At 39.0% G+C, this 22,868-nt stretch overlaps 1 protein-coding gene across 2 annotated transcripts; it reads right to left on the bottom strand.

Moving 5' to 3' along the window:
* Positions 1-8,728: 8,728 nt before the first annotated feature.
* LOC149288606 (LIM domain-binding protein 1) lies at positions 8,729-15,044 on the bottom strand. Of its 2 annotated transcripts, none has more exons than XM_089491482.1 (10): positions 15,025-15,044; positions 14,101-14,145; positions 13,516-13,591; positions 12,882-12,984; positions 12,500-12,672; positions 11,851-11,973; positions 11,290-11,373; positions 10,849-10,972; positions 10,341-10,489; positions 8,729-8,959 (listed from the first exon to the last, which is right to left on the bottom strand). In XM_089491482.1, exons 1-10 carry the CDS (start codon positions 15,042-15,044, stop codon positions 8,729-8,731), a joined length of 1,128 nt encoding a protein of 375 aa, XP_089347608.1. The 2 variants fall into 2 exon arrangements, with proteins under 2 accessions (XP_089347608.1, XP_089347609.1); XM_089491483.1 differs by having other exon boundaries at positions 10,347-10,489.
* Positions 15,045-22,868: the final 7,824 nt, after the last annotated feature.

The following is a 22,868-nucleotide window of genomic DNA, read 5'->3' as shown; positions in this document are numbered from 1 at the left end:
GCTTTCTACAATCCATATGTTCAAGGGTATGTCAAAACTAGAACTGACAGAGTAATATGAACTGATACATTAGGTATGATTACACTCTATATGGGATGGGGGATAACACAATATAAGGCATTGAGAAAGATGAAGAGATAATGCCATAGATGAATGTCGGAGCTGTATCAGTAGGAGATCTAGCTGAAAGTGTGTTTTGAGGTTTTACTTAAATATTAAGCGGGAGGGTGAAAGCTGGAGTTCGATGCAAGTAAGTTCGAGAAAAGGAGATCCTTAACCAACGAGAAGAACGTAAAGATCGAGTATGGAGTATTTTGTTATCAGGACAGAAGTGTATGGGGAGCCAGTCAGGATATCCAACAGGTAGCCGGCCAAATAATAGCCACTTGGCAACCCTAGTGCCCTAACCCTAGAGTTAGCCCTGTATAATACAGGTAAAATTCCTGAAAGTCATCACGCTGATTTAACTAAGCAACAATCAGGTGAGCGATATGGAATTTAGGTAAGTTATAGGATAAACAATGTGTTCTGAAGAAGGGAGTGTAGTTTTGTTTACATTTATTTTTATGTTACATGTTATGCAATCAAATTGCATAAATGGCGGGGGTGAAAACATTTTAAGAGAACGTGGCTTTAACACTTCCTTGTAGTTATCAGCCTCCAGGCCCAGGCACATAGATGGTTGCCATGCGCTCTCCGTTTCCATAGATGCCCCTCACCTGCAGAACTTATATTAATTGTAACATCATTAAGCAGCTTTCTAATCCCCAAGGAAGTCCAGATCAGGATCCATTTTCTGTGTTCCTGGAAATTGCGAGCTCTCTGCGGACGTTAGATAACGTATTCCAACGGGACGCTCCAGTGTCTCAGGGAGCCCCCGAACAGTAACTACAATCGTAAGTACTTTCACCCGCATTCATTTATCCTGCAAAAAAAATAAAGAAAACATAGTAAGATATGTCAGACTACTGATTGGCTGCTTCAAACAACCAATCAGCGTTAGAGCTGACTTCAAACACTGGAGCGGACTGGGGTAAGTATACCACGTCAGAAGATGTGTTTGGCCCGACACATATCGTACATGGCGTATAGCTGTGGGGTTGGCAAAGGGGCAAATGCTTATGGGGGGAATGCCGCAGAATCCAAATATGCATTTGTAATGGGGACACCGTGAAAGTTTTAAGTGACCACTCAGCTATCATATGCATTAAAGTGTAGATGAAGACTGGAGTGTCAGTTAAATAAATAGACAAGGATTCTCCTGAAATTGGATATGAAGTTTTAAAAACTCAAGGTGCCAAATTTGGAGCAATCATCAGCAACATCCCATTGGTTTCTAGAATAACTATAGCTTTCTCCAAATGTAGCAATTTGCCCTAAAAGATTGAATTTTGATATACCCAGCCTTGATAATGGTTACAAAGCCCTTTCTATCATTAATCACACTTTAAATGGAAAGCTTTTGTTTATGCCTGCAATGTTCCTTTTAATTTCCAAAATGAGCCCTATAGATGTAAAGTATAATAATTACTAGATCTACCTCTTAATACTAATATACCCCAATCCTAATATTAGATGTATTCAGGTAACCTCGTCGGGAAGAGCTAAGGCTGTTAAACATACTCCAGGACATTTGCTCAAAATAAATATAAATTATTAATCCATTACAATCCATTATATCAAAAATCTATTAAAAAATACCAAATAAACCTATTTGCTAATCAATAAATGAATGAATTAGTTATAAAACCCTTCTTTGCTCCGTTGTCCCTGCATAGAGTGTATTTATATATATATATATATATATATATATATATATTGTACACATATTGGTCTGGATTTATATGTGCTTGATTGGAGGGATGGAGGGACATATATTTTTATTAATACATTTAATTCATTATGTTAATATTTTTTGTAAAGGTAATTCTGTGATTCTATCACCCTGCTTTATCTGCAGACCTGGAGGCGGCCATTGTTTTTAGTCATGTGATATTTTGGCTGCTCAAACACCACACTGAGCTAATGCTTTATGGCAATGCTAATGAAGTCCGTTCCTCCATTTACATAGTTATAGTGTCCAGCTGGGTAATGAGGACTGAGCCATTCTATTGTTCAGCATAAAGCAGTATGGGTTAGGGTGTTTGTCCCGCAGATAACAGAGCCTAAAACATCTTATTCTGCAAAAACCAGGACTGTTATAAGAAAACATCAGAATATTTGTGAAAACGTATTTCTAATCAGATCGAAAACAGGTTCGAGATGAGATATAAAAAATCCCAGGCGCAGGTTGGTCTCCAGAAAGGCTGACTCTGCTTCCTCTTAATCACAAACCACCAGAAACCCGATACCGCACGAGTGCTTCCCTGCTTTCTTTTTATCACGTCTTCAGTTGCACTTCCTGCGAGAAGCGACACTTCTCCCCTTTGTTCTCTCCCCTCATTTCATTTTAATATATATTTGCCATGTGACGTCTCTCTAAATAAACAAATGACCTCTACGGTGACGCAGAAAATCTCGGGTCCTCCCTTCTATAAACATGGAAAAAATTCCAAAAACTAGAAATAATACCTTGGATTGGTTGGTTTAACATTGTAGTGTTGTGTAGTGTTGTGAAAAGTTCTATAAAATATTATAGTTCTAAAACACAAGTCAAACGAACATAAAAAGAGTGTTTTCACATAAAAAAAAAAGGTTTTGTATTTAAACTCCATATATATTTCAGTAGTGAACCTTTACACTACTAAACATGGAAAGCCACCCATTCAATAAATATTCTAGACATGTATCCGATTCCTATACGTATATTTGTGTATATTTAGGTTTTTCTCTCCTTGGAATCTAGAAGAAGGAATATATATATATATATATATATATATATAATATTAATACATACAAAACTAGTTAGCATGTATGCCACGTGTTAGCTTTATAATCAGTTTGAAATAAAATGTAAAGAGATATTCCAGCCATCATATCATAGCTGAGTGGACCATTTGCATTATCATTTTTTTTTTTTTATCATTGATTTGCCGCTTTTTTGTTGATTTGTTGCTTGGGGCATTATACACATATGGCATCACACAGGGGTTGTGCACTGTAGCGCTTATAAAGTACGGTAACTTTGTTTTGGCGTGCGGGTTGAAGAATACATATTTAACTACTTATGAAGTATTTTAGTATGTGTTCTCCGTCGGTGGGGCTGCATGGAATAGTAAACTGTACCTTTAAAAATAAAAATAATAACCCCCCCCCCAAGAGTTTGTTAAGCACTGCTGGATTAAGGTTTTATTTTACTGATACGACGACATTTTCCACTGAAAGGGTTAAAAATAAGACTAAAACAAAAAAGCGAATTTGCATAATTTCTATAGCACTACCATATGTGTATCGCAACTCAGGAAGTATGATTCACAAAACAATATCCTGGACTTATGTGTCCATCAGATAGAAAAACTTCAAACGTTACCCTTTATTATTTTCTGGGAAATGACCGTGAAAATCGGCAACAGACGCAGACTAAAAAGCGTGAACCCAACTATTATATACTCCCCGCCGTAAGACCCGCATCATCAATATGTCATCGATGTGTAGCTCTTATATCCTTTATGAAACCAAGCTGATAAAATGTAACCCCAACCATCCATCCTCGCCGGAGTTTTTTTTTTTTCGTTTTTTTTTTATTAAATGGAAAGATACCCTGCAGGAAGAGAACAAATTAAAGGGACACTCAAGTTCCCCAAGCAAGCCCCCTACACAATAAATGCATATGGCAAATGGAAAATGAATACAAGGGAGATTCTGCCTTTGCAACGGGGGATACCACGAAAACGTAAAAGGGACCTCTTCGGTAATAAAGTGCGTTTGATGGTTGAATAGTCCCTTCAATCGAGACTGCAGGCATAAGAGAAAACAAATATAAAAGAATCAAAAAAGGACAGCCGGAAACTCAAAACTGATTTTTATTGGTACCATACATGACTCAATGGCACAAACTACGCAATGCAATGTTCTTTCAGTGCTCTCATGTTGGCAAAAGGTCACAGGGCAGTATGGTAGGGATATATATGTCACCATTTCACATAATAAAAGAAACAGAATTGGGAGAGGTGAGGGTTTTGTTTTTTTCGCCTTTTTAATTCGTACCTTCTGATAAACAAAAAAATATATATATATAGTACGCAAACATTTATATATACATTATATATATGCTACAAGTCTATTCTCCCTCCCACACGTTTCCATTCTTCTGCAAAACCCCTGAAATAATAAAGATTCTCCCATCTTTAGATCACTGCATTTAAAGAAAATACAAAAAATCCAGGAGTCAAAACAAGCTGTTGGGAGCAAAAGATTTTGATATTTTTTTTATATAGTTTATCCAAAGCTTGAGAACAGGAGCCTAGTTATGTCAGACCCTTTGAATAAATCATTGCTGCTATATAAAAATAATGTAGAATTAAAAAAAAAAAAAAGTGTCACGTGTAAAAACACCTTACATGATAAGACGGTTGCCCATACGTGAGACCTTTTCTCTTATTTACGCTAAACTACTTCTGTGGTTCTCAAAGTACAGTCAATAGATTTATTGCATCATATGATAAAAGGCAGGGCATGCTTCAAATCTACACAAACCATGATAGTGCCCCCTGGTGGGCAAAAGGAAAAGCGTTATTATTTTACGTGAGTAATTTATTTGTTCGCACCGGACATCGCATTATTCAAAGCAGATCCTGCCCTATAAAGTAAAATAAACATTTGTAGCGAGGTTTGCATACTAAGATGCAAAAGATATGTAGCTGAATCCCACATTATATGAATACTGTGGAAAAGGCCCTCCTCTTAAAGTGGAAATCCCATGGGAAAATTTTTTTTTTCTTTGGGCATAATAGTTTTATTTCATTTCGTTCCTGTAAATGTTCTTGATCTGCAGACCTGGAGGCGGCCATTGTTGTCAGTCGTGTGATATTTTAAGTGACTTTCCCTGTGCAACCACCACACTGAGCTGATGCTTTATGGCAATGCTAATCAAGTCCTGCTTATCCAATGGAATCCTTTCATGCACTAGACTTGTTAGTCAGGGAGTCTGACTGAGCCATTCTATTGTTTCACACAAGCAGCATGGCAATTTGATAAAGAGTCAGTGGTTTTCTAATAGATTGGGCTGAGATAACACAGCTAGAACTCATATATGCAGCTCCCTGAAACTACAACTGTTTAAAAGTAAATCTAAAAAAAGCCATTTCCATGTTTTTGTGGGGGGGGGGGTTCGCTTAAGTTCCTGTCTTCAGGAACCCCCTTGGGCACATATTTAAACATACCTCCAATAATTTACATCTGTTGTCAAAAAAGCACAAACTACAGTTTAATAAATTTGAGAAGGTGACAAGGGTACATTCATTTCTCATGTTTATGATTACTAAGGTTTCGGAAGAAAGTGCTACTTTTAAAGGAAGCGTTTAATTAGTCTTCCAATGCCAAAGCAATGAGCTCATAGCATTTAAAAAAGTGTTCCTTTCCAAATCCATCAAGGGGAAGCATCCGGCAGCATACCAATAGCGCGTGTCATCGACTGACCATGTGGCCGCTATATCCATGTTATTTGCCCAAAGCTGTCTTGGCAAACGAACTGTTGCATTTAGAATAACGTAACGATGTCTGAAGGAAGCTGCTAGATAGAAAGTTCTTAGTTGGCTTCACTACAGTTGTGTGGAGGAACAACCTGGGGCCAATTGTAGCTATTCTATCAAGTTTTAGCCACTTTGCCAAGCTTTACACAAAATTACCCTTTCACCACCCCTCCAAGAATCTCTTCTTTAATGTGTGTGTGTGTGTGTGTGTGTGTGTGTGTGGGCATCCATTGGCTCAATTAAATCATAAATTGGAGATCAGCCCTCATCTCCAATGTTTTATTATTTGAAACAAAGTTTGAAAATGATTGCAGGCAACCTCATCTAAACATTCCGTCAAATTTCATCATGTCAGAGTCACAAGTCACGTAAAAGGATTCACGTCATGTAAATCTTCCGCTCCCAACAAGGCTTGTTTTGACCAAAATCATTGCAGCCCCAAGTAGATTCTGAAACATGGAGATGCCAAAGAACTTCCCAGCTACTATACAAAGTGTTTTCCTCCGCAACAAAAGCGGCACTAGAAGAGATGTGTTTCAGCTCCTTGACGTCACTATACGTTACGAAGAACCAACACCAGTGAGCCTCTGCTGCAAAAAGCGCTTGGCTGGCCCCGTATAATGTATAGTACAATGACTGGGATTAGTCTCCTCACACACTGAATTATGCATGATACAGGGCCAGCACAGCCTTTCACAGTGGAGGAACTTGCAAGTGCTGGGTCATTATAACAAATAGTGATGTGGAGAAATTGATACAACTTTCCATTAAGTATCACCAGAAAAGATTTTAAACTATAGCCACGCGAAAAATATTTTTTTTATGGAAAGATCAATTACCCACTATTTAAAAAGCTTTACATAAACCCTTTGGTCACTTGTATCCGTTTGGAACTGCAATGTTTTGTCCCTGGCAAAGTATTTCCATGCAGAAGTAACCCAGATTTTCTTTTTAAAATTCTAATCCCACCCCAATTAAAAAAAAAAAAAAAGTGAAGAAATAGTGAACTGGTGACAAACAACCCCTATACCTTAAAACCCTTTTTATCTTGGAACTTCCAAACAAAATAATATGGAAATCCTACCCCTCCCTCCCTCCAAGTATCATATCCCCAAGATATAAAAAGGAGGCATTTTTTCTAATGATAATACAGTAAGACCAAAATCACACACTGCTTCTAACAAGCGTAAAATGTACAGACACAAAGTACACAAAACCAAGCAAGAAAACTGTTTTTTTTTGTATTTTTTCTGTTTTTATAGGGAAAAAGGGAGAGGGTAGCACACAAGTTTACATTTAAGAAAGGAAAAAAAACAAAAAAAAACAAAACACTAAAAATGTTTCCTCCTCTCGTCCACTTGCTGGGATTACAGAGGAATTCTGCAAAGTCTTTTCTTGGTGTGAAGCTTTTGGAACTGTATAAAACAATATTCCCCAGAGATATATATATAAAATCAGGACAGCATTTTTTTTAACTTACTTTTTTTAATAATATTATTTAAAAACAAAAATAAAACAAAACAAAATAATAAAAAAAAAAAATAATAAGCGAACAAAATATTGGAAGGAGGCACTGGGAATCCGCTACTGCAACCTCGTTCGTTACGGAAACGGGAATAAGTTACAGAAGGTTTTTAAGGACGGTTGTAAAATATTATACACTGGATTGGAGCTACGGATGTAATTCTATAGAATTCGCAGGAAAATGATTCAGTATTAGCGTTCTAGGACCTCTTATTGCAAGTTAGCCATTTATACAGGAGATTATTTTAATGTGGTTTATTAATTATTAGGATGTTCTTGGTTCTCTGGGCAGTGGTGGCAGAGCACACAATAATTATCAGAGAGGTCAATGTTGGCCGGCATTTAACACACCTACAACTTCAACAATATATGGCAGCCATCAAGGGGCCGGCAGATGCAAAAAGATTGTGGTTTCTTGTAGCCGACCATTGCGATAATTAATAAGGGCCACGGAACCGACCAACGCATAGCGCTCAGATCGGCCCCTCTGCCCTGCGGTGTCACACTAGGTCAATTCAACAGGCAAGCATGGCTCCTTTGACAATTGTCCAGACCCGGCAGTACTTTGACTTGTCACCTTCAACGGCGACTGAAGATAAAACGTCTAAGCTGCATCTATATATGCGAGGAACACTAAGTAACAAATCACAAACGGAGTCCTAAAGTTCTATGCAGAAGTAGTACTGAAGATATGTACATAAACACAGTACTGGTTTCACTGAGGCTCCAAGGAACCATCTTTATTAGCACACTGCGATCTTAAAGCCGCCTGCTTCCTAGAAAGTGCTTATAAGTGCAAGTGCGTAAGTCAAATGGGACTCCGGCCGGTTGGGTTCTACACATGTAATTTTGACATGCCACATATATATCTAAAATTGTATTTGTTGTAAAGTTCTCTCCTAAACGCGTCTAGGTCTGACATTTTTCATCCAAAATCGTGAACAATATAACACTATAACGCAGAAAAGCTGCTCCTGATATCTGTCACTCTGCAGGAGACGGAAAACGGGGATAGAAGCGTATATATATGATACGCAACACGCTGAACATTATAAAACTGGTTATTCTACAGGAAAGCGGACATTTAAATAAACAGCTACAAGGAGGCATGCGCAGAACTGAAAACGAATGCAGCTTCCTACATCACAACCCGCAGACCATTCACTGTATCCAGCGAACATGGACATGTCTATTTTCCCTTATATTCCTTCATTAAATATTGAAACTGGGTAATTTTAAACAAAAAAAAAAAAAAAAAGCAACCCCTAACCCCCCCCCTTATTATGCAGCAAGCTGTCCACAGGACCTCCTTCCGTATTTTGCTCTCACACTAACACCCCTTCTAAAAGGCATGACCTAAATAGCGAAGGGGTACATTTTAAAATGTCATTTTTTTTATTTCAATTTACAGGTAGATATGTTTCACTCTCTCTTTTTTGGAGATTTTACTCTTTATTTAAAACAACATTTTTGTTCCTCCACATTGGCCTGTTATACACATATATATATTTGTTTTTTTTGGTTTTTTTTATTTTGTGGTTTTTTTTCTGTTTATATTTTTTTTTTATTTTTTTTTACTGTGAAGCCTGGGACGTTGGGTTCTCCGATTTGCTTTCTTGACTTGAGGGGGGTTTGCTGTTCCATGGGCTGTTGGCGCCTAACGCGGGTGAGTTATTGAAGCTATCTTCATCGTCAATTCCATTGGCGGCGTCAAACTGAGTATTCTCCAGGCGGGTTATGAGCCGCTCATCTTCATCGCCGAATTCGCCTCCCATCAGGGTTGGTTCGCCCACCACCATTACATCCTGAAAGGGAAGAGTTCCAGAAACATAATCAAGGCAGAGGCGTGTCCCTTCCTTCCACTACTACGCGTGGTCAGAAGCGGCTTCTTGGAGCTCAGGGGGAAGCTGATGCCTGCAAAAATGCATGTAATTTAAGGGATGTAGGATTAAAAGCCCTGATCAAACAAGGCCATCCATTATTACAAAAAAATAAGCATATTTGTAATCATTACGGATTTATTCTGCAGGAAGAAGAAGACTTCCCGAAAACACATACCGATTCCAGTTATACAGAAAATAAAAACCTAAAGTGTTTCTTTTCAACATTATGGAAGTTGCAGCTTTTGACAATAATTATAAGTAAGGGTTTCTGTTTTAGAATAGGTGATTATTAAAAAAAAATTAATAATAATAATTGTATATTAAGATGCAAGACAGGCATCATTCTCCAGGACCAGACGGGGATCGCTGGACAAAGCAGCTGATCCAGTGTCTTAGATTTGGCTTTAAAAACGTAATATTATTGTTAATAAGTTCGCTTTTTAAGAACCAAGTGGACGGTTTCCTGGAATTGCGCAATAGTTTCCCATGACTAAAGTCAACGTATTGGGTTTAGCGTATTAGGTGGAGATAACGTACGGGCCCTGGAGAATATTACACACATTTGCAGGCAGGGACACTTATCAAAGAGGGATTACCACCGCTCTGCTTTTAATACAATTTTAAACGCACAAACCGTCTCTAACATGTTAAGCGTTGTAATAACGGACATCTAAGATTTTCCGTGATATCACAAAATCCCTTCTATTAATTAAAACAATACATCAGAAAACTGCAATTCCTACAGACAGATAAACTCTTTAAAAAGACACAGTATTCCTCAACCAACCCACCTCCAACGTATAAGTCGTGGCAGTACATTATCAGAATGGTCGTGAAGGTATCTCAGGGATGTGTTCATCCTCCAATGGAGATCAGGGCTGATTTTGTAAAACCAAATGGGTGCATTTTGTGTGTTCCGTGGACGTAAGCTTCCCAAAAGCTTATCGATGCCCATGTGCATTAAGGTCTGATGCCTGCCAAGGAGCACACCTTGACCGGCAGCAGAGTTTAAGAAAAAGGACATCCATTGTTTCAGCTGCGACCCTTTTGAGAATCAGCCCTGATCAACACACAGCAGGTTAACCAGCTCAGAAGGGTGCAAGAGCGTCCCACAACCCAAACACATTACTTATGGACTCTTCTAACCCTCCTCCTCCTCCAATACCATTCTGATGGAAATAAAGGTAGTGCCATTGGGGAACACCGTGTGATCCATAGCATAAGTTACTTTAGTTATTTTAGTGTTAACTACCCAAACTGGGTCAGGGAGGCCAAGAATAGTAAGTTAAAAGTGGATGCTTACAGGTACCTGGCTGGAGAGGGCGAAGGTACTGGCGGGACTTTTCTTTTTGCTGTTGCTGTTGTTCGTGTTGCCCCCTCCAGAGCTCATGGTGCTGCCCCCAGACATCTTCCTTTTCCTGCGTTTGTTGGGTGCCTGTCGGGCCGGTTCAGCTGCTCCAAGCGCAAGATCAAATGAATCAAATTAGAATACAAGTCAAAAAAGTGTAACAAAAAAAAAAAAAAAAGTAACAAAAATGTACATTTCTAGATTAAAAAAAAAAAAAAGTCAAACTTTTCGAAGGATTTGGGGTCTCTGGAAGCTATATTTTTTACTGCAAATGACCAGATTGCTGGAAGCAGTCAGAACCCCAGGGAAAGTTACTTGTAAATTGTAAAGGTTTAAGCGGCTTTAACAACATTTCAACAGCACTATAGAAATATTTGCCATCTTCTTAACCAACATTAAATTCCACTTCAATGAGAACAATTAATTCAATAATTCAGGTAACGTATTCCATTAGAATTCTCACCAGGTGGGGCCACCATCCGCTGCCACTTCTGAAAGAGGCATGTCTTGAGACAATCGCGTGGACTTAAACTGTAGGTCTTGTGTCTGGACATGAGCTCCTGCATTGGTTCAAGAATTACACAGAGCTGCGGAGAAGGAAGATGGAACCCGTTACACGTCGTATATGGAACCATTAATAAGAAGAATATGATAGACTGGCCTAATCAGCCTTGCACAACCCCAAATTGTTATGCGATATAGTAATGGTTATGTCCCGTTTACCCATTGTACAACGCTGCGGAATATGACAGCATTATATCAATCCACAAATAATTTTACTACTACTTCTCCTTAAATCCATAGTAAGATGGCGGAAGAAATTAAATTCAATCAAACATGCGCATAAGGGTTTTTCCAAAAGTAATCAGTAGAACACGGCAAGTAACTTTAGCCCTTCGCTTACTCGGAGGTAGTTGAGTGTGGAATTTGAAAGTCCACATCTTGTGATGTTCTTCGACAACTGGTCCAACATTTGGGGGTCCTGAGCCTAGAAGATTTAAGATAAAAATTCTTGTTTCTTAGGAAAATCGTTCTATAATTTGTTACTGAAATACTACTTCAGTGAACCTTTGAAAGAACCTAATATTTGAAACCGTTAAAATACATTTCTCTGAACGGCTCGTGTATCTGACTTACGTTTACATAAATCTATGTGATACATGCTCCATATAAACCATGAATTAAATCACAGAATTACACACCGTATTATTACATGCCGGCCCTTCAGACACCAGTTATGAGGCCTACATAATTTATGCAACAAGACAGAGCCTGGCATTAAAGACTAAAGCAATTTTTGCAATGTGTTTTCTTTAAACATTCTCCTTTAAAATAGGACGGTGCCTTTAAAGAGGCATTTTTATAACAAAGGCATCAAGCAGGCCAGCGGTGATTTTAATTCAGCCCTGCATTATGCATACAGGAGCTATAGATGAACAGCACATGGTCATCCACTCGCACTTACATGCATGGCTAGAATACTCCGGGGAATAAGTTCTCGATGCTGTCTGATACTGAAATGCCAGGTCTTTATCCTCATCATGTCATCAAACATGAATTCCAGGTAGAGTCGACCTTCCACACATACCTAGGGAAAAAAAGGTGGACATGTCGGGTCATGTAGACTAACCTAACAGGACAGAATTGGCAACACAGCCAATAAAACAGTCACCCGGCATTAAATGCTTAAAAAGCAAGTCAGAACGCACCGAATGCAACTTTTATAGAAAATTTGTAGAGGCAAATTTATTTAACAGCATGTAAAAAATTTATAAGATTAACCTAGTAAACACTCTATGGCTTTACATCTTGTATTAGCCTACTCTGGACACTAGAGGGCACACTTTGAATTTGTAAAACAGCCCTTGTATAGGTTTCTTCCAACACAAAGCAACCGAGAACAATAACGTCAATAAAAATGCAACCGCTGTTCCATCTATAGACTTTGACTAAAGCAATGATTTTACCTGATAGAATCAATCTCCATCAAATAAATTGTATTTGCACTAAGTGTTACTACAGAGAATTGTATCAACTGGATGTTCCAAAACACAGTTTGTTCAGTATGGTATATACTAAATAAGCCATTGGTTCAAAAGTATGTCCTTAATTACCTGTGTGAACATGGGTTTTCCGTGTTGTGTGACCATCGTACACTGATCGCAGTCAAGGGAGACGAAGTTATTGTGGAATGATTCCTTGGGGTGCTTTAAAACGTAGTACAGCTCGGTGGCGCCTCCTTCGAAGATGCTGCGGAAATACCGTGGGATCAGCGTCCGTCCGATCGCTAACAAGGGGGGGAAGCAAAAAGCATTGACCAAAATATGCATTTCCTTCTCTTATTCTCTTTGTACTCCACCTCACTTGACTACAAGTAATTTAGACATGTAACTATTATTTTTAGCAATAGACCACATAACTGCAGTAAATCAGAAACAAAGTGCTGAAGAATAACCAAACACTGATTGTAGAGAAAGGACAGACGGGAAGACATACTGTATCTCTTTGGTCCATCTTCTAAACAGAAGGTGATGGTCAACATGGCATCGTCTTCAAAGAATTCAGTGGTGAACGCGTCCCACCACAGATTGTCACATTCCTAGTAAATAGGAAACAAGACGTCACCGTACAATTCAAACTAAAGCGAAGGAGACGTTGGTAAACCACAGATACGCAACAGCTAATTGCCCCTTTATTTACTACAGGCTTTAAACTTAGTCCATGCGTCCCTGGCAGATGGGTAATTCTGTTCAACACATTTTTTGGTCTTTTTCCCCCCCATAAAACAAGGATAAGTAATATTTTCTATTTGCTCCATGTGATATATTCTGAAATTCTACATTTGTTGCGTTGAGATAATTTCTGAACACAGATGTATTTTTGCACCTAATGCTTCCAGCCAAAAAGGTAGTTCCTTCCACTTTTCAAGAAAAAAAAAAAAGTATATTTTCATTTAACTGTATTTATGGGAATTTAGTTTGTTTTCCATCTTTTACTTAAATGATGCAAAAAACATTATTATGATTCTAAGACAGGATATATGTACAGCCAGGAATGCTACGGTGAACTAAGGTTTAACCATAAATGTTTGCAATTTAAAAAAAAATAATAAAGAAAAACCATAGCGTACCTCTGTCCAATTTTGCAGCCGTTTATTCAGCTCAAATATTCTGTAGTCTGTCTGGTTCCCATACGGCGTGTGCCTCCTATGACAAAAATCACATACCACTTATATCACCAAGTCATCACAAATTACAAATAGTTCTTGCCAGGTCATAGATTCTTTTAAACCAGAACATCTAGGCGGAGAACTACTTCCATGCAAGAGGTTTGAGAGACATGGCAAAAAGATGGTATTCACAAAAAACAGGCACTCTCTAGATATCAATGAAAAGCCATTGGGCTATCAACAGGAATTGGTTTAGGTTATACAACATAATGACACACAAGTCAGAGAATATCCGGGTGCAGGTGAAAACGTTTGATCCGTATTTCAGCACTACTTAATTATTTTTTGGCCGGTTATGTTTTATCTTCGACACACAGCTTGCTGGTAACTTCACAAAAAACAACGTTTACCGTAGAATCCTTAACCGAAACACGATGCAAATTCAATACAGCAGGGATTTCAGTATTCGATTCTTCTATATTTCTATTTCTTGCAAACAACATACATAAATCTATAGATATATATAATAAATAAAAACAGACTTACCCTATTCCAGGCTCCAGGTAAGTAGGAGGATACATCGGAGTGGGTCTGCAGGAAGAAGATAAAAATTGTCTTGTGTTAGTGAATAGAGGGTTTTTGCTTTATATCTATTTGCTTGCTACAAAGCACACCACAGCCTGGCTTTTCTTTACACGGTATACACGGTTGTAGAATGTACACGTGGATCATGCAGACTTCATTCTTCAACACACGCGCTAGAATGTAGAACTTCAACCGATGATTCTTGTTTTCTTTTCACAACTTTCACAAGCTTATAAATTTAGATTCAGTCAAAACACCAGGATGTTTTCCTTGTCTGAGAAGATTTACGGCACTGTTATGATACCAGGAAAGTAGTCTTGTTTGTTCTTGTGCGCGTAAATTACTGCTCAGTTGACACATGTACTTCGTAGAATTCAAGAAAACCAAACAAAAAATTATTTAGTGTTTAATGCCACCTGCAACATGAAAGTGCCCGCCGTGGTATCTTTCTATGAGAATCAAGGACGGATTATGAAAAGCGTTACATTCAAAGACTAGGATTTATTGGTTTGTTTGAAGGGCCTTCTCTAGTTTTGTTCCCTAAAACCACAAAGTTTGCCGGTGGGGTGGTGCATTTCAACTTATAACGACAGATCACGCAGCGCCGCCTAAAACCATATGCTAAAGGAGACGGGGAGAATTGGGGAGAAACACCTTGAATGTGATCTCGCCATACTAATTATATATCATGCAGGGCCTCCATCGTTTGCTCCCCTGGGAGCGTCGGGGTAGAAAGGAGAGTAATGTGGAAGGGCGGCAGGTTAGGCCTAGGGCAGTTCTGAAGGTAAATACGCCACTGAAAAGGTGACTGATGAAACCTACCAGCTAAAAGCCCTGCCCAAACCATCTTAACTCGTATACCCCAAAAGGTCAACACTAACTTACCCCACGTCTCGATCCAGCATTGTGCCCGGGTGGAAGGGGGGGAAGGCGTTGCCGTTGGGGGGCTCCTTTGGAGAGTACAGCTTGAATGACTTTGAGGAACAGCCTGAAAGCAAGAGGGAGAAAATAAAAATACAGATTTAGATGAATAAAACTTACAGCTTCCCAAGAGCAAACATACAGCGGCTCCTCGACGTCCACCTTACACACACTATGCAACAAAAACACATCGTTCGCTTACTTTTAATTCATAGCCACGCTGCGTCATTTAATAGACAGACAATTCCAGATAACAACGTAAGAACCATTGTATTCACCAACACAGGGTGCTGCTTAATTAAAGCAAGGACAGAAATGGTCTTGTGTGTTCGTTTAATGGAGTTTCTATTAAGGATATTAATATGATGGATGGGTGGAAACTCTGTATTTCCAACACCAGTACACCGGCTAATGTAAACACATCCCATATGGAAACTACGCCATCGGGAAGGGCAATATCACAAGCAAACAAATTATAATAGTGCTGCGACGCTGATCTGACTCCGGTTATTACCCTCATCTCTTCACAGAAACCCCATGGATTGAGTGAACCCTGAAGTCAGGCATTTGGATACTACGGCTGTTTATTTAACGCCGATTTAAATCCAATGCTAATCCTTCCAAAGAAATCTGTAGTCTGTGTAAAGGACTGCTCCATAAAAACGTAAAGGCAGCTCTCTATTGTCTGTGTTTTAAAAGTGATTAAAGGGCTGTCTGATGGAAGCAAGAGAAGAACAAGAGTCTCCGCTCTTTAATCACAGAATTAGAAAACCCAGAGGCAGGGGCCCGAGATGGTAAGTGAAACTCTGCTGCTGCTGCTGACCTGGAAAAGCCCCATCCATGCCGCACTGAAACCATTTACATCAAAAAGACTACACCAAGGAAGCAATGATTAAAAATTAAAAGACATATCGCTATCTAACACTTCAAGAAGCCATGTGGTATTGCACAATATCTGGCATTGGTTCACAAAACTCAAAAGAACGCAGTTCAATAGAGATAGCCAGGAATGGGCTGTAGAACGCTGCAAAACAGATGAATTTACCAGGGAAATGTGCTCTGTGTGGTCCTTGGGGATGATGGCTAGATTTTCCCCATTAAAAGCCCTTCCTGGTCTCTCAGGGGTTAAACATGCCAGCTAATAGCACAGGATATTTGTTACTTGTCCAGTGAGATGCTCCTCACCAGAATGGATTCAGAGCATCAGCATTTTCTGTGTATTCCATCAACCAATCTATACAGATCAGCACAACCCGTAACGCAGGTAAACATTCGTTATTAAGTTAATCGTCGAAACATAATTGACTATTGCCATGGATATGTTAATTTGAAGAATGCAACAGTTCCAAAAGTATCACCATTATCCTCTGATCAGAAACAGTGTTACCTTTACACAATCGCTAAAGGTTCTTTGTGACAGGACAACCATCCTGTCTACCTGGAGTGCCGTCAGCACTCGCACACAATGACATTCAATCGTTTTGTATGCTAGGGTGTTAAACCCAACTGATCTAAAGGGGTCAAACAAGACCCCCCTGGGATTGGAACGCAAAAGATGATGTTCCTACCCTAAAGTATATTTCCTCCAACGCTCCTTGGAGAAACAACCTTATTAGCTAATTGTCCATTTCCCGTCCGTTACCACAGGAAGGCTTTTATCCAATTACACAAAAAAAACAAGACAAAAGGAGATGCAAAGCATTATATTAGACTGTAATTTCATCAAAATTGTAGCAAGAATTAACGCTACTTCATTTTGTAACAAGATGAAGGGGAGAAAGTTCGGCAGGGTCAAGCACTCCTTCGGCCCCAAGATGCCATGTTTCCGTATGAACAAAAGAGCAAACATTTTCTATAATCCAGAAACTCATTAATCACACGTGAAAGACTCATCTTTCCTAAAGTCTATATGTTTACTGCGCTACTTTAACGTCTGTATCCCAGCTGATGACCGGTGTTCGGCGTAGGCAGTACGGCTTCAAAGAATGGCTGCATTATTAGCACGTGTAACGATGGATGGAGAACCAAAGCATTCTTTATTATTCATGGGTAATGGACACACGACTAATTCTACGAGGCTAGAAAGGATTTGTAGCACAGTGGGGGGTAGGTGCAAGACACCAAAATATCCGAGTCTATATGAAGAAACACAGTATATTATATAATCACCTACAAGAGGCACCATACAGTCAATGCGAAAACAATATGATTGTTTAAATGTCTTTATGATAAACATATACAGATAAGGAATATGAGCCCAAACATATGGAGTAAGGTGTGTCTAGAAGTGAATGTGTAACCCGTTAGACAGGTACCAGAGTAACCCCAGCCTTTTCTTCCTTCTTAAACCCTTTACAAGTTTGAGTTAAAACACATACACAGACTAATGCTGCCTTTACTACAGGGCGACATGAGTAATGGGGGCTTCAGATACCCTTCCAAAAAGACCCCAATTGGGCAATGTTTCAGCCTTGTTAGGTCTCTCTCCAGCTAATAAAAAAAGGTTAACGTGTACCCTGTAGGTTCCGGGAAGCACCATGTTGATAGTTATGAACATTTGGCTTTGCATGCTGCACTTCTTATCGCCTCTTACAGCAGCAGCCCAGCACACACACATATATATATATATATAATATTTTTCCCATCAAAGTCTCGTGTACGAGAATGCCTCAGGAGAACAAAGCCAGACAAATATTAATCTTTAAAGTAAATATTTAGAGCTGCAATGAAGGAATATGACGTTTAGCATAATCACAGAATGAATTGAACCAAAACATCAGCGTGAGAAAGGACAAAAACTGCCTCAAAGCATGTACAATACGTTTCTAAATCACAACCGTAAACATCAACATTCACAGCATTAGAGAAAACAGAATTCATTCACATGCGCGCGCGCGCACACACGGTGTGATTTCCCAACATGAATCCAGTACGGCATCCCTGCAAACTGATTACGTCACATCCCGACCACGGATGGAGGCAACGGCTGGACATTTTGCCCCCAGTGCCCGTGGGACGGGGGGGGGGACAATCATTTTGCAAGTGAGGAACACGTACAAACGTTCAAGTCACTAGAATGTAACTTCATAAATTCTCTTTAGAACAGGACCATACTCTGTAGCTATACCACGTCAACAGCGTCTCCCCCACCGCAGAGGCAGGCTGGGAAATCATCCAGGAATTAGACAAGAGATGAGGCTTGTGATGATCAAAAAGGTTAGGAAACATATGCATCACCACGGTCTTTAATCTGCTTTTGGCAGAGTCTTTACTGTTTCAAACCATTTATCAATCCCCCCCCTAGATGCGCGCCATCGCAACTTGTTACTGATGTCTCTGCCAACCTGTGTTTCACTGCAAAGCAGACCAGAGATTCGGAGAATTCAGACAAATCAACAACAAAAAAAGTAATCCAAAGCTTTTAGCAATTGCAAAGAACGTACGCGATCGACTTCGGGAGTTTTGGATATTTTCTAAAAAGCATAGTATTGCGGAGGGAATTCCTTTGTATTATGCAACCTGCCCTCTTGTCTATTCTGCATTTAGCAGACATTTCTTCCTTATAGGAAAAATACATTAAGTATATATTAGCCAAGGTGCCGAGATATGTCCGTGTCGTTTTCTATTCATTGTCTCCTTAATGTATTTTGAGGGGGAACACATAATTGTCACTTGACACAAAATCACTAAAACGTTGTTCTTAAAAACGGAAAAAGTTTGTAAAAGTTACTGTGTTACGTTTGTGTTTTACAACAAAGGAAAGAATAAAACAAAATATCTGCTGAGGTTTATTTGCTTAACAAACCAAAAGATTTAAATAATGCTTTCTAGTGCAAGGCCAATCGACTCAACGAGGTGGTCAGCTATGGCAAACCAGGTAAGGTGTACGTCCTACCCGTTATAGAACAAAGAGCTTGGACATGGCCTGTGACCCTAACCAGACAACTTCACACTTTATAATCACCGAGACACAAAGAAACTAAATAGAATTACATTTTATAATTTCAAATTTATAATATTAGAAAACATTGGCAAAAGCCTTCAATTCTTACAGCTAACGAACCGTTAGTCAAGGTAAAGATGGAAGTAGAGACGCGTTTTAACTCTAAGGGGTTGACTCACTTATAGGGGAGTTGAGGTTTAGCCCATTGACTTCACTAAACATTATGAAGGTCCAACACCAGTGAGCTTCTACTAAAGGAGCAGCTTTGCTGGCCCTGGATAATGTATCGTTACATACATGAAGTTTCTCCAAAGTCTCCTTACACATTGAATAAAACATTACACCGGGTCAGTTTAGACCTTTTTGCCGGAACAACCTGCCAGTGTTGGCCCTTCATAATGAATAGTGAAGTGAGGGAGTCAAAACTACAACTCTGCTGCCAACACTCCATTTAGTTAATAAACCCCAATGCTGTAATTAGTGATCAGAAACGGCTAGAAAAACACATATTTCGGTGAAAAGCATTTCAATTATACCCGAAGTACCTTTGCCCTGCTTTAGTGTCAGAATGGGACAAAAACTGTCTGTATATAGATAGAGAGCGATGTCAGAAAGGGGAAGAAATACTTAATAATCTGCCTGTTTTTTTGCATATTTAAAAAGGTAGACACAATCATTTTAATCTTTACTGCTAAATGTTTATAATTACTCATCACTCTGTTTGCAGAACAGCTAAGATAAATTAAATCTGGGTTAATTATCTCAAATAAAGACAGCATACAAGTCAACACTGATTTTCCCACACAGAGATTAAAAACACAATTCCCACGCAGTGTTTAAAAAAATAAAGTATCAGGAACAGAAGCCCTCCGGCTAATGGCCTATAGTTTCCCATCAGCTCAGTCTGAGGCTGGTTCAGCATGCTGAGATTTGCAGTGGAACAGCAGGAAAGTCACTGTACTATGTCATTCTTTCCCCGACACACAGTGTTCGACACTAAATAAAATAAGGCTGCTTGTAATCAGAACAAGTGCAACGGATTAAAAAGAATTAAAATAAAGCTTAAGTATAGATGACCCGCTTAGAAAATAAACTAGTTTGCCGGAAAACAATCATCCAGCATGGAGTGAAAGTCTGCATCCTCCAGCGTTCTGTTTCCCCGACATCCCCATGTACACTTTAACTCCTGTCAGCCCAGATATGGCTTCTTAACCCTTTGCTCAAATCTCCATGAGACTGCTTAACGCAAGAATGGATGTGTGTCATATTGGTCCCAGAGAACAAAAGTCTTACGGTAATTTTCGATACCTTTTGGTGGACCAACTTTTATTGACCTGACATCTGAGGTCTTGAAGGTTTATGTGATTCTCTCTCAATGTCATTTAACTTTAAAAAATCGTTAGATTCTGTTACCCAACTTTATAGAATGTTCAATACCATGGCGTCTGAGTAAATAAAGGATATGGTAATATTGGTTATAATAATTATTTGTTGTGATTTGGTTATGGCCGCAACATTCAGACCCAAATGCAATCAAAATAAGCAAGTTCGTTAAGTCATCAGTGATGTCCTAGAGAGTCAGCGTTTATCGTAAAGTAAATACAGTGCAGGTCAGGAACTAGGAAGTCCTCCAGAGCCGATGTGGTCATAGATAGGCTAATCAGCATCCCTTCCTGTCTAGATAACACCACAATAATAGCCCCACCAAGCCTGGGGCATCTTTAAATAGTAAGGAGAAGTTCATAAGAGCATTACTAAAATAAAAGAGGTGTTTACCGCACATTGACCACACACAACGGACCTCTCCAAACCGCTGAATGCATTACGGGAGTCTGGCATTAACACCCCTAAGCAAACCGTATGAAGATAAGAAGTTAAAAAACCAAAAACCTTTACGGCAAAATATCTTTCAAACTGAACATTTTGCTAAGAGTCAGTATTATTAAAGCTGTGTGCGAAGGCATTAACGTTCCCTTACGTATGTCACAATGCCGCACACTGCATGTAAAAAGCAAGGATAAATTTGATGATGTCCCTTATGTTAGTTTTGTTATGAGCACAAGGCAGCTACTGTGTCATCGGATTAAAGGCTGGCCGTTCCACAATTCCTAAGATTATAATCATGGAGGCCATTCTAGCCCATATTTTCTACCGTCTTTAGGACCACAAAACCCTATTTTGTTCTTGGCCTTGTCCACTGCCCTCATCTGCAACCGAGGCTTTTAATTCTAATTTCCTGGGTCTAATGGGACTTGCTATTATCTACTATAAACATAGATGGCTGGATAGGAAAACATGCGCAGGCCAGCTAAGGAGGTCCTACTCTACATTATGTCCAACTTACTAGGTGACAAGAAAACATGCTCACCAGCCACACCGCTCTGTCTACCTACAACAACCATTTACATCAACCGCTTCACAATACACAAAACAGACAAAGTACGGTATTTTCAGCGCCAGTAATATATGCATTGAAGATGATCAGGACCACTGACAACTATGTTTACCACCACCGGCGAAGAACATTTTGAGGAGCTACTCAAGGCCATCTCCCGACAACTAAACAGGGTCAGATCACCATTGATTTTAAGTTACGCTGACTTCCCACATTAAACAACTTAAGGAAGCTTTGAAAGAAGCTTCGTAAAACATCCTTGAGCCTTTCTCAAGGAAAAGTAACACGTTTATCCTGATCCTACCTCTTACAGCTTGCCGTCTTCTGATCATTTCATGTTTTTATTTAAATGTGTAAATTTAAATGTATTTTTAAATACCCTTTACAAATTATAATTTATCGTCTTTTTTTGTATACACTACCCCTTTACTGAACCGACCCCTCTGGCATATATATTTATATATTTATGCACATACATATATATTTACAGAAGACATAACTTTTTAAAACCTATTAGAATGGTAAGCAATACATTGCAAAGCCCGACAAGGCGCTGCTCGCATCTCTTCTGATAAAAGGGGTAAATGTGAGAGTAATAGGGGGTTCTAACAATATCTATGTGTGGCCTTAGTACACACAATATATTTTCCCTGTCAGACCCCCCTCCTAAAATTATCGTTAACCCAGAAATGTCCTTAATTAAAGTAGTAGAGACAGGGGTGATAGATAAAACAGATAAAAAGTTCTCATAAAGCAGCAATGCAAGCCGTCAAATATGACATGCATGGTTTACATTCTTTTCTTTAAATAAAATAAAAAGTACATTTGCCTTCTTCCAGAAACTGGAAATGTCCCCTTAGCATTTAGCGACCCCCAGTTCTTTTAGAGATTGCCCCCTCACCTCCGAGGCCACATCTCGCCGGCTGCGCTTAACTGCGCTAACCCCGGGAGCAAGCGTAGACTGCACTGAAACCGAGCCTCCAAACACCTTCCAAAAGACCAGCCGCGACGTCAATAGACCGGACCGAGGATATAAGCAAAGAGCATCCCTGTTGCTTACAAGGACACACTTTCCGAGGCTGTTCTAGAAATACATAATGAACCACTCGGTATTTATCTTTCACAGGGAATTCCCGTAAAATACTACCCAATTGTATACCATTTTTATTTCAGCTGGCAATAATAATGGTATATTTGCGATTCGTACTAAAATGAACATTATTCGGCCGTCAGAGATACTGAGGATCTGCGAGATATGACGTCTTTTTACAGTAGTTATAAATAGCTACTAAGCTTATGTACTTTTATTACTCCTCGACATACTTACTTTGTAACAAACGAATCACTAATTATATATATATATATACACGGTATATATATATATATATATATATATATACACGGTATATATATATATATATATATATATATATATATATACACGGTATATATATATATATATATATACAC

This window comes from Sceloporus occidentalis, unplaced genomic scaffold, assembly GCF_023333645.1.
Source record: "Sceloporus occidentalis isolate IW3139 unplaced genomic scaffold, rSceOcc1.0.p SCAF_50, whole genome shotgun sequence".
NCBI classification, from domain to species: Eukaryota; Metazoa; Chordata; class Lepidosauria; order Squamata; family Phrynosomatidae; genus Sceloporus; species Sceloporus occidentalis.
The sequence above is the reverse complement of the archived record's forward strand: the minus strand, read 5'-3'. Positions and strand labels throughout refer to the sequence as shown.

Excerpts from the sequence above, each read along its gene's own strand:
- LOC149288606 (XM_089491482.1), bottom strand. The coding sequence starts at position 15,044 with ATGCTGGATCGAGACGTGGG. Across the intron at positions 11,374-11,850 it reads GGAGTATTCTAGCCATGCAT|GCTCAGGACCCCCAAATGTT; the intron begins GTAAGTGCGAGT and ends TAAATCTTCTAG. Across the intron at positions 8,960-10,340 it reads CCCTCTCCAGCCAGGTACCT|GATGTAATGGTGGTGGGCGA; the intron begins GTAAGCATCCAC and ends CTTCCCTTTCAG.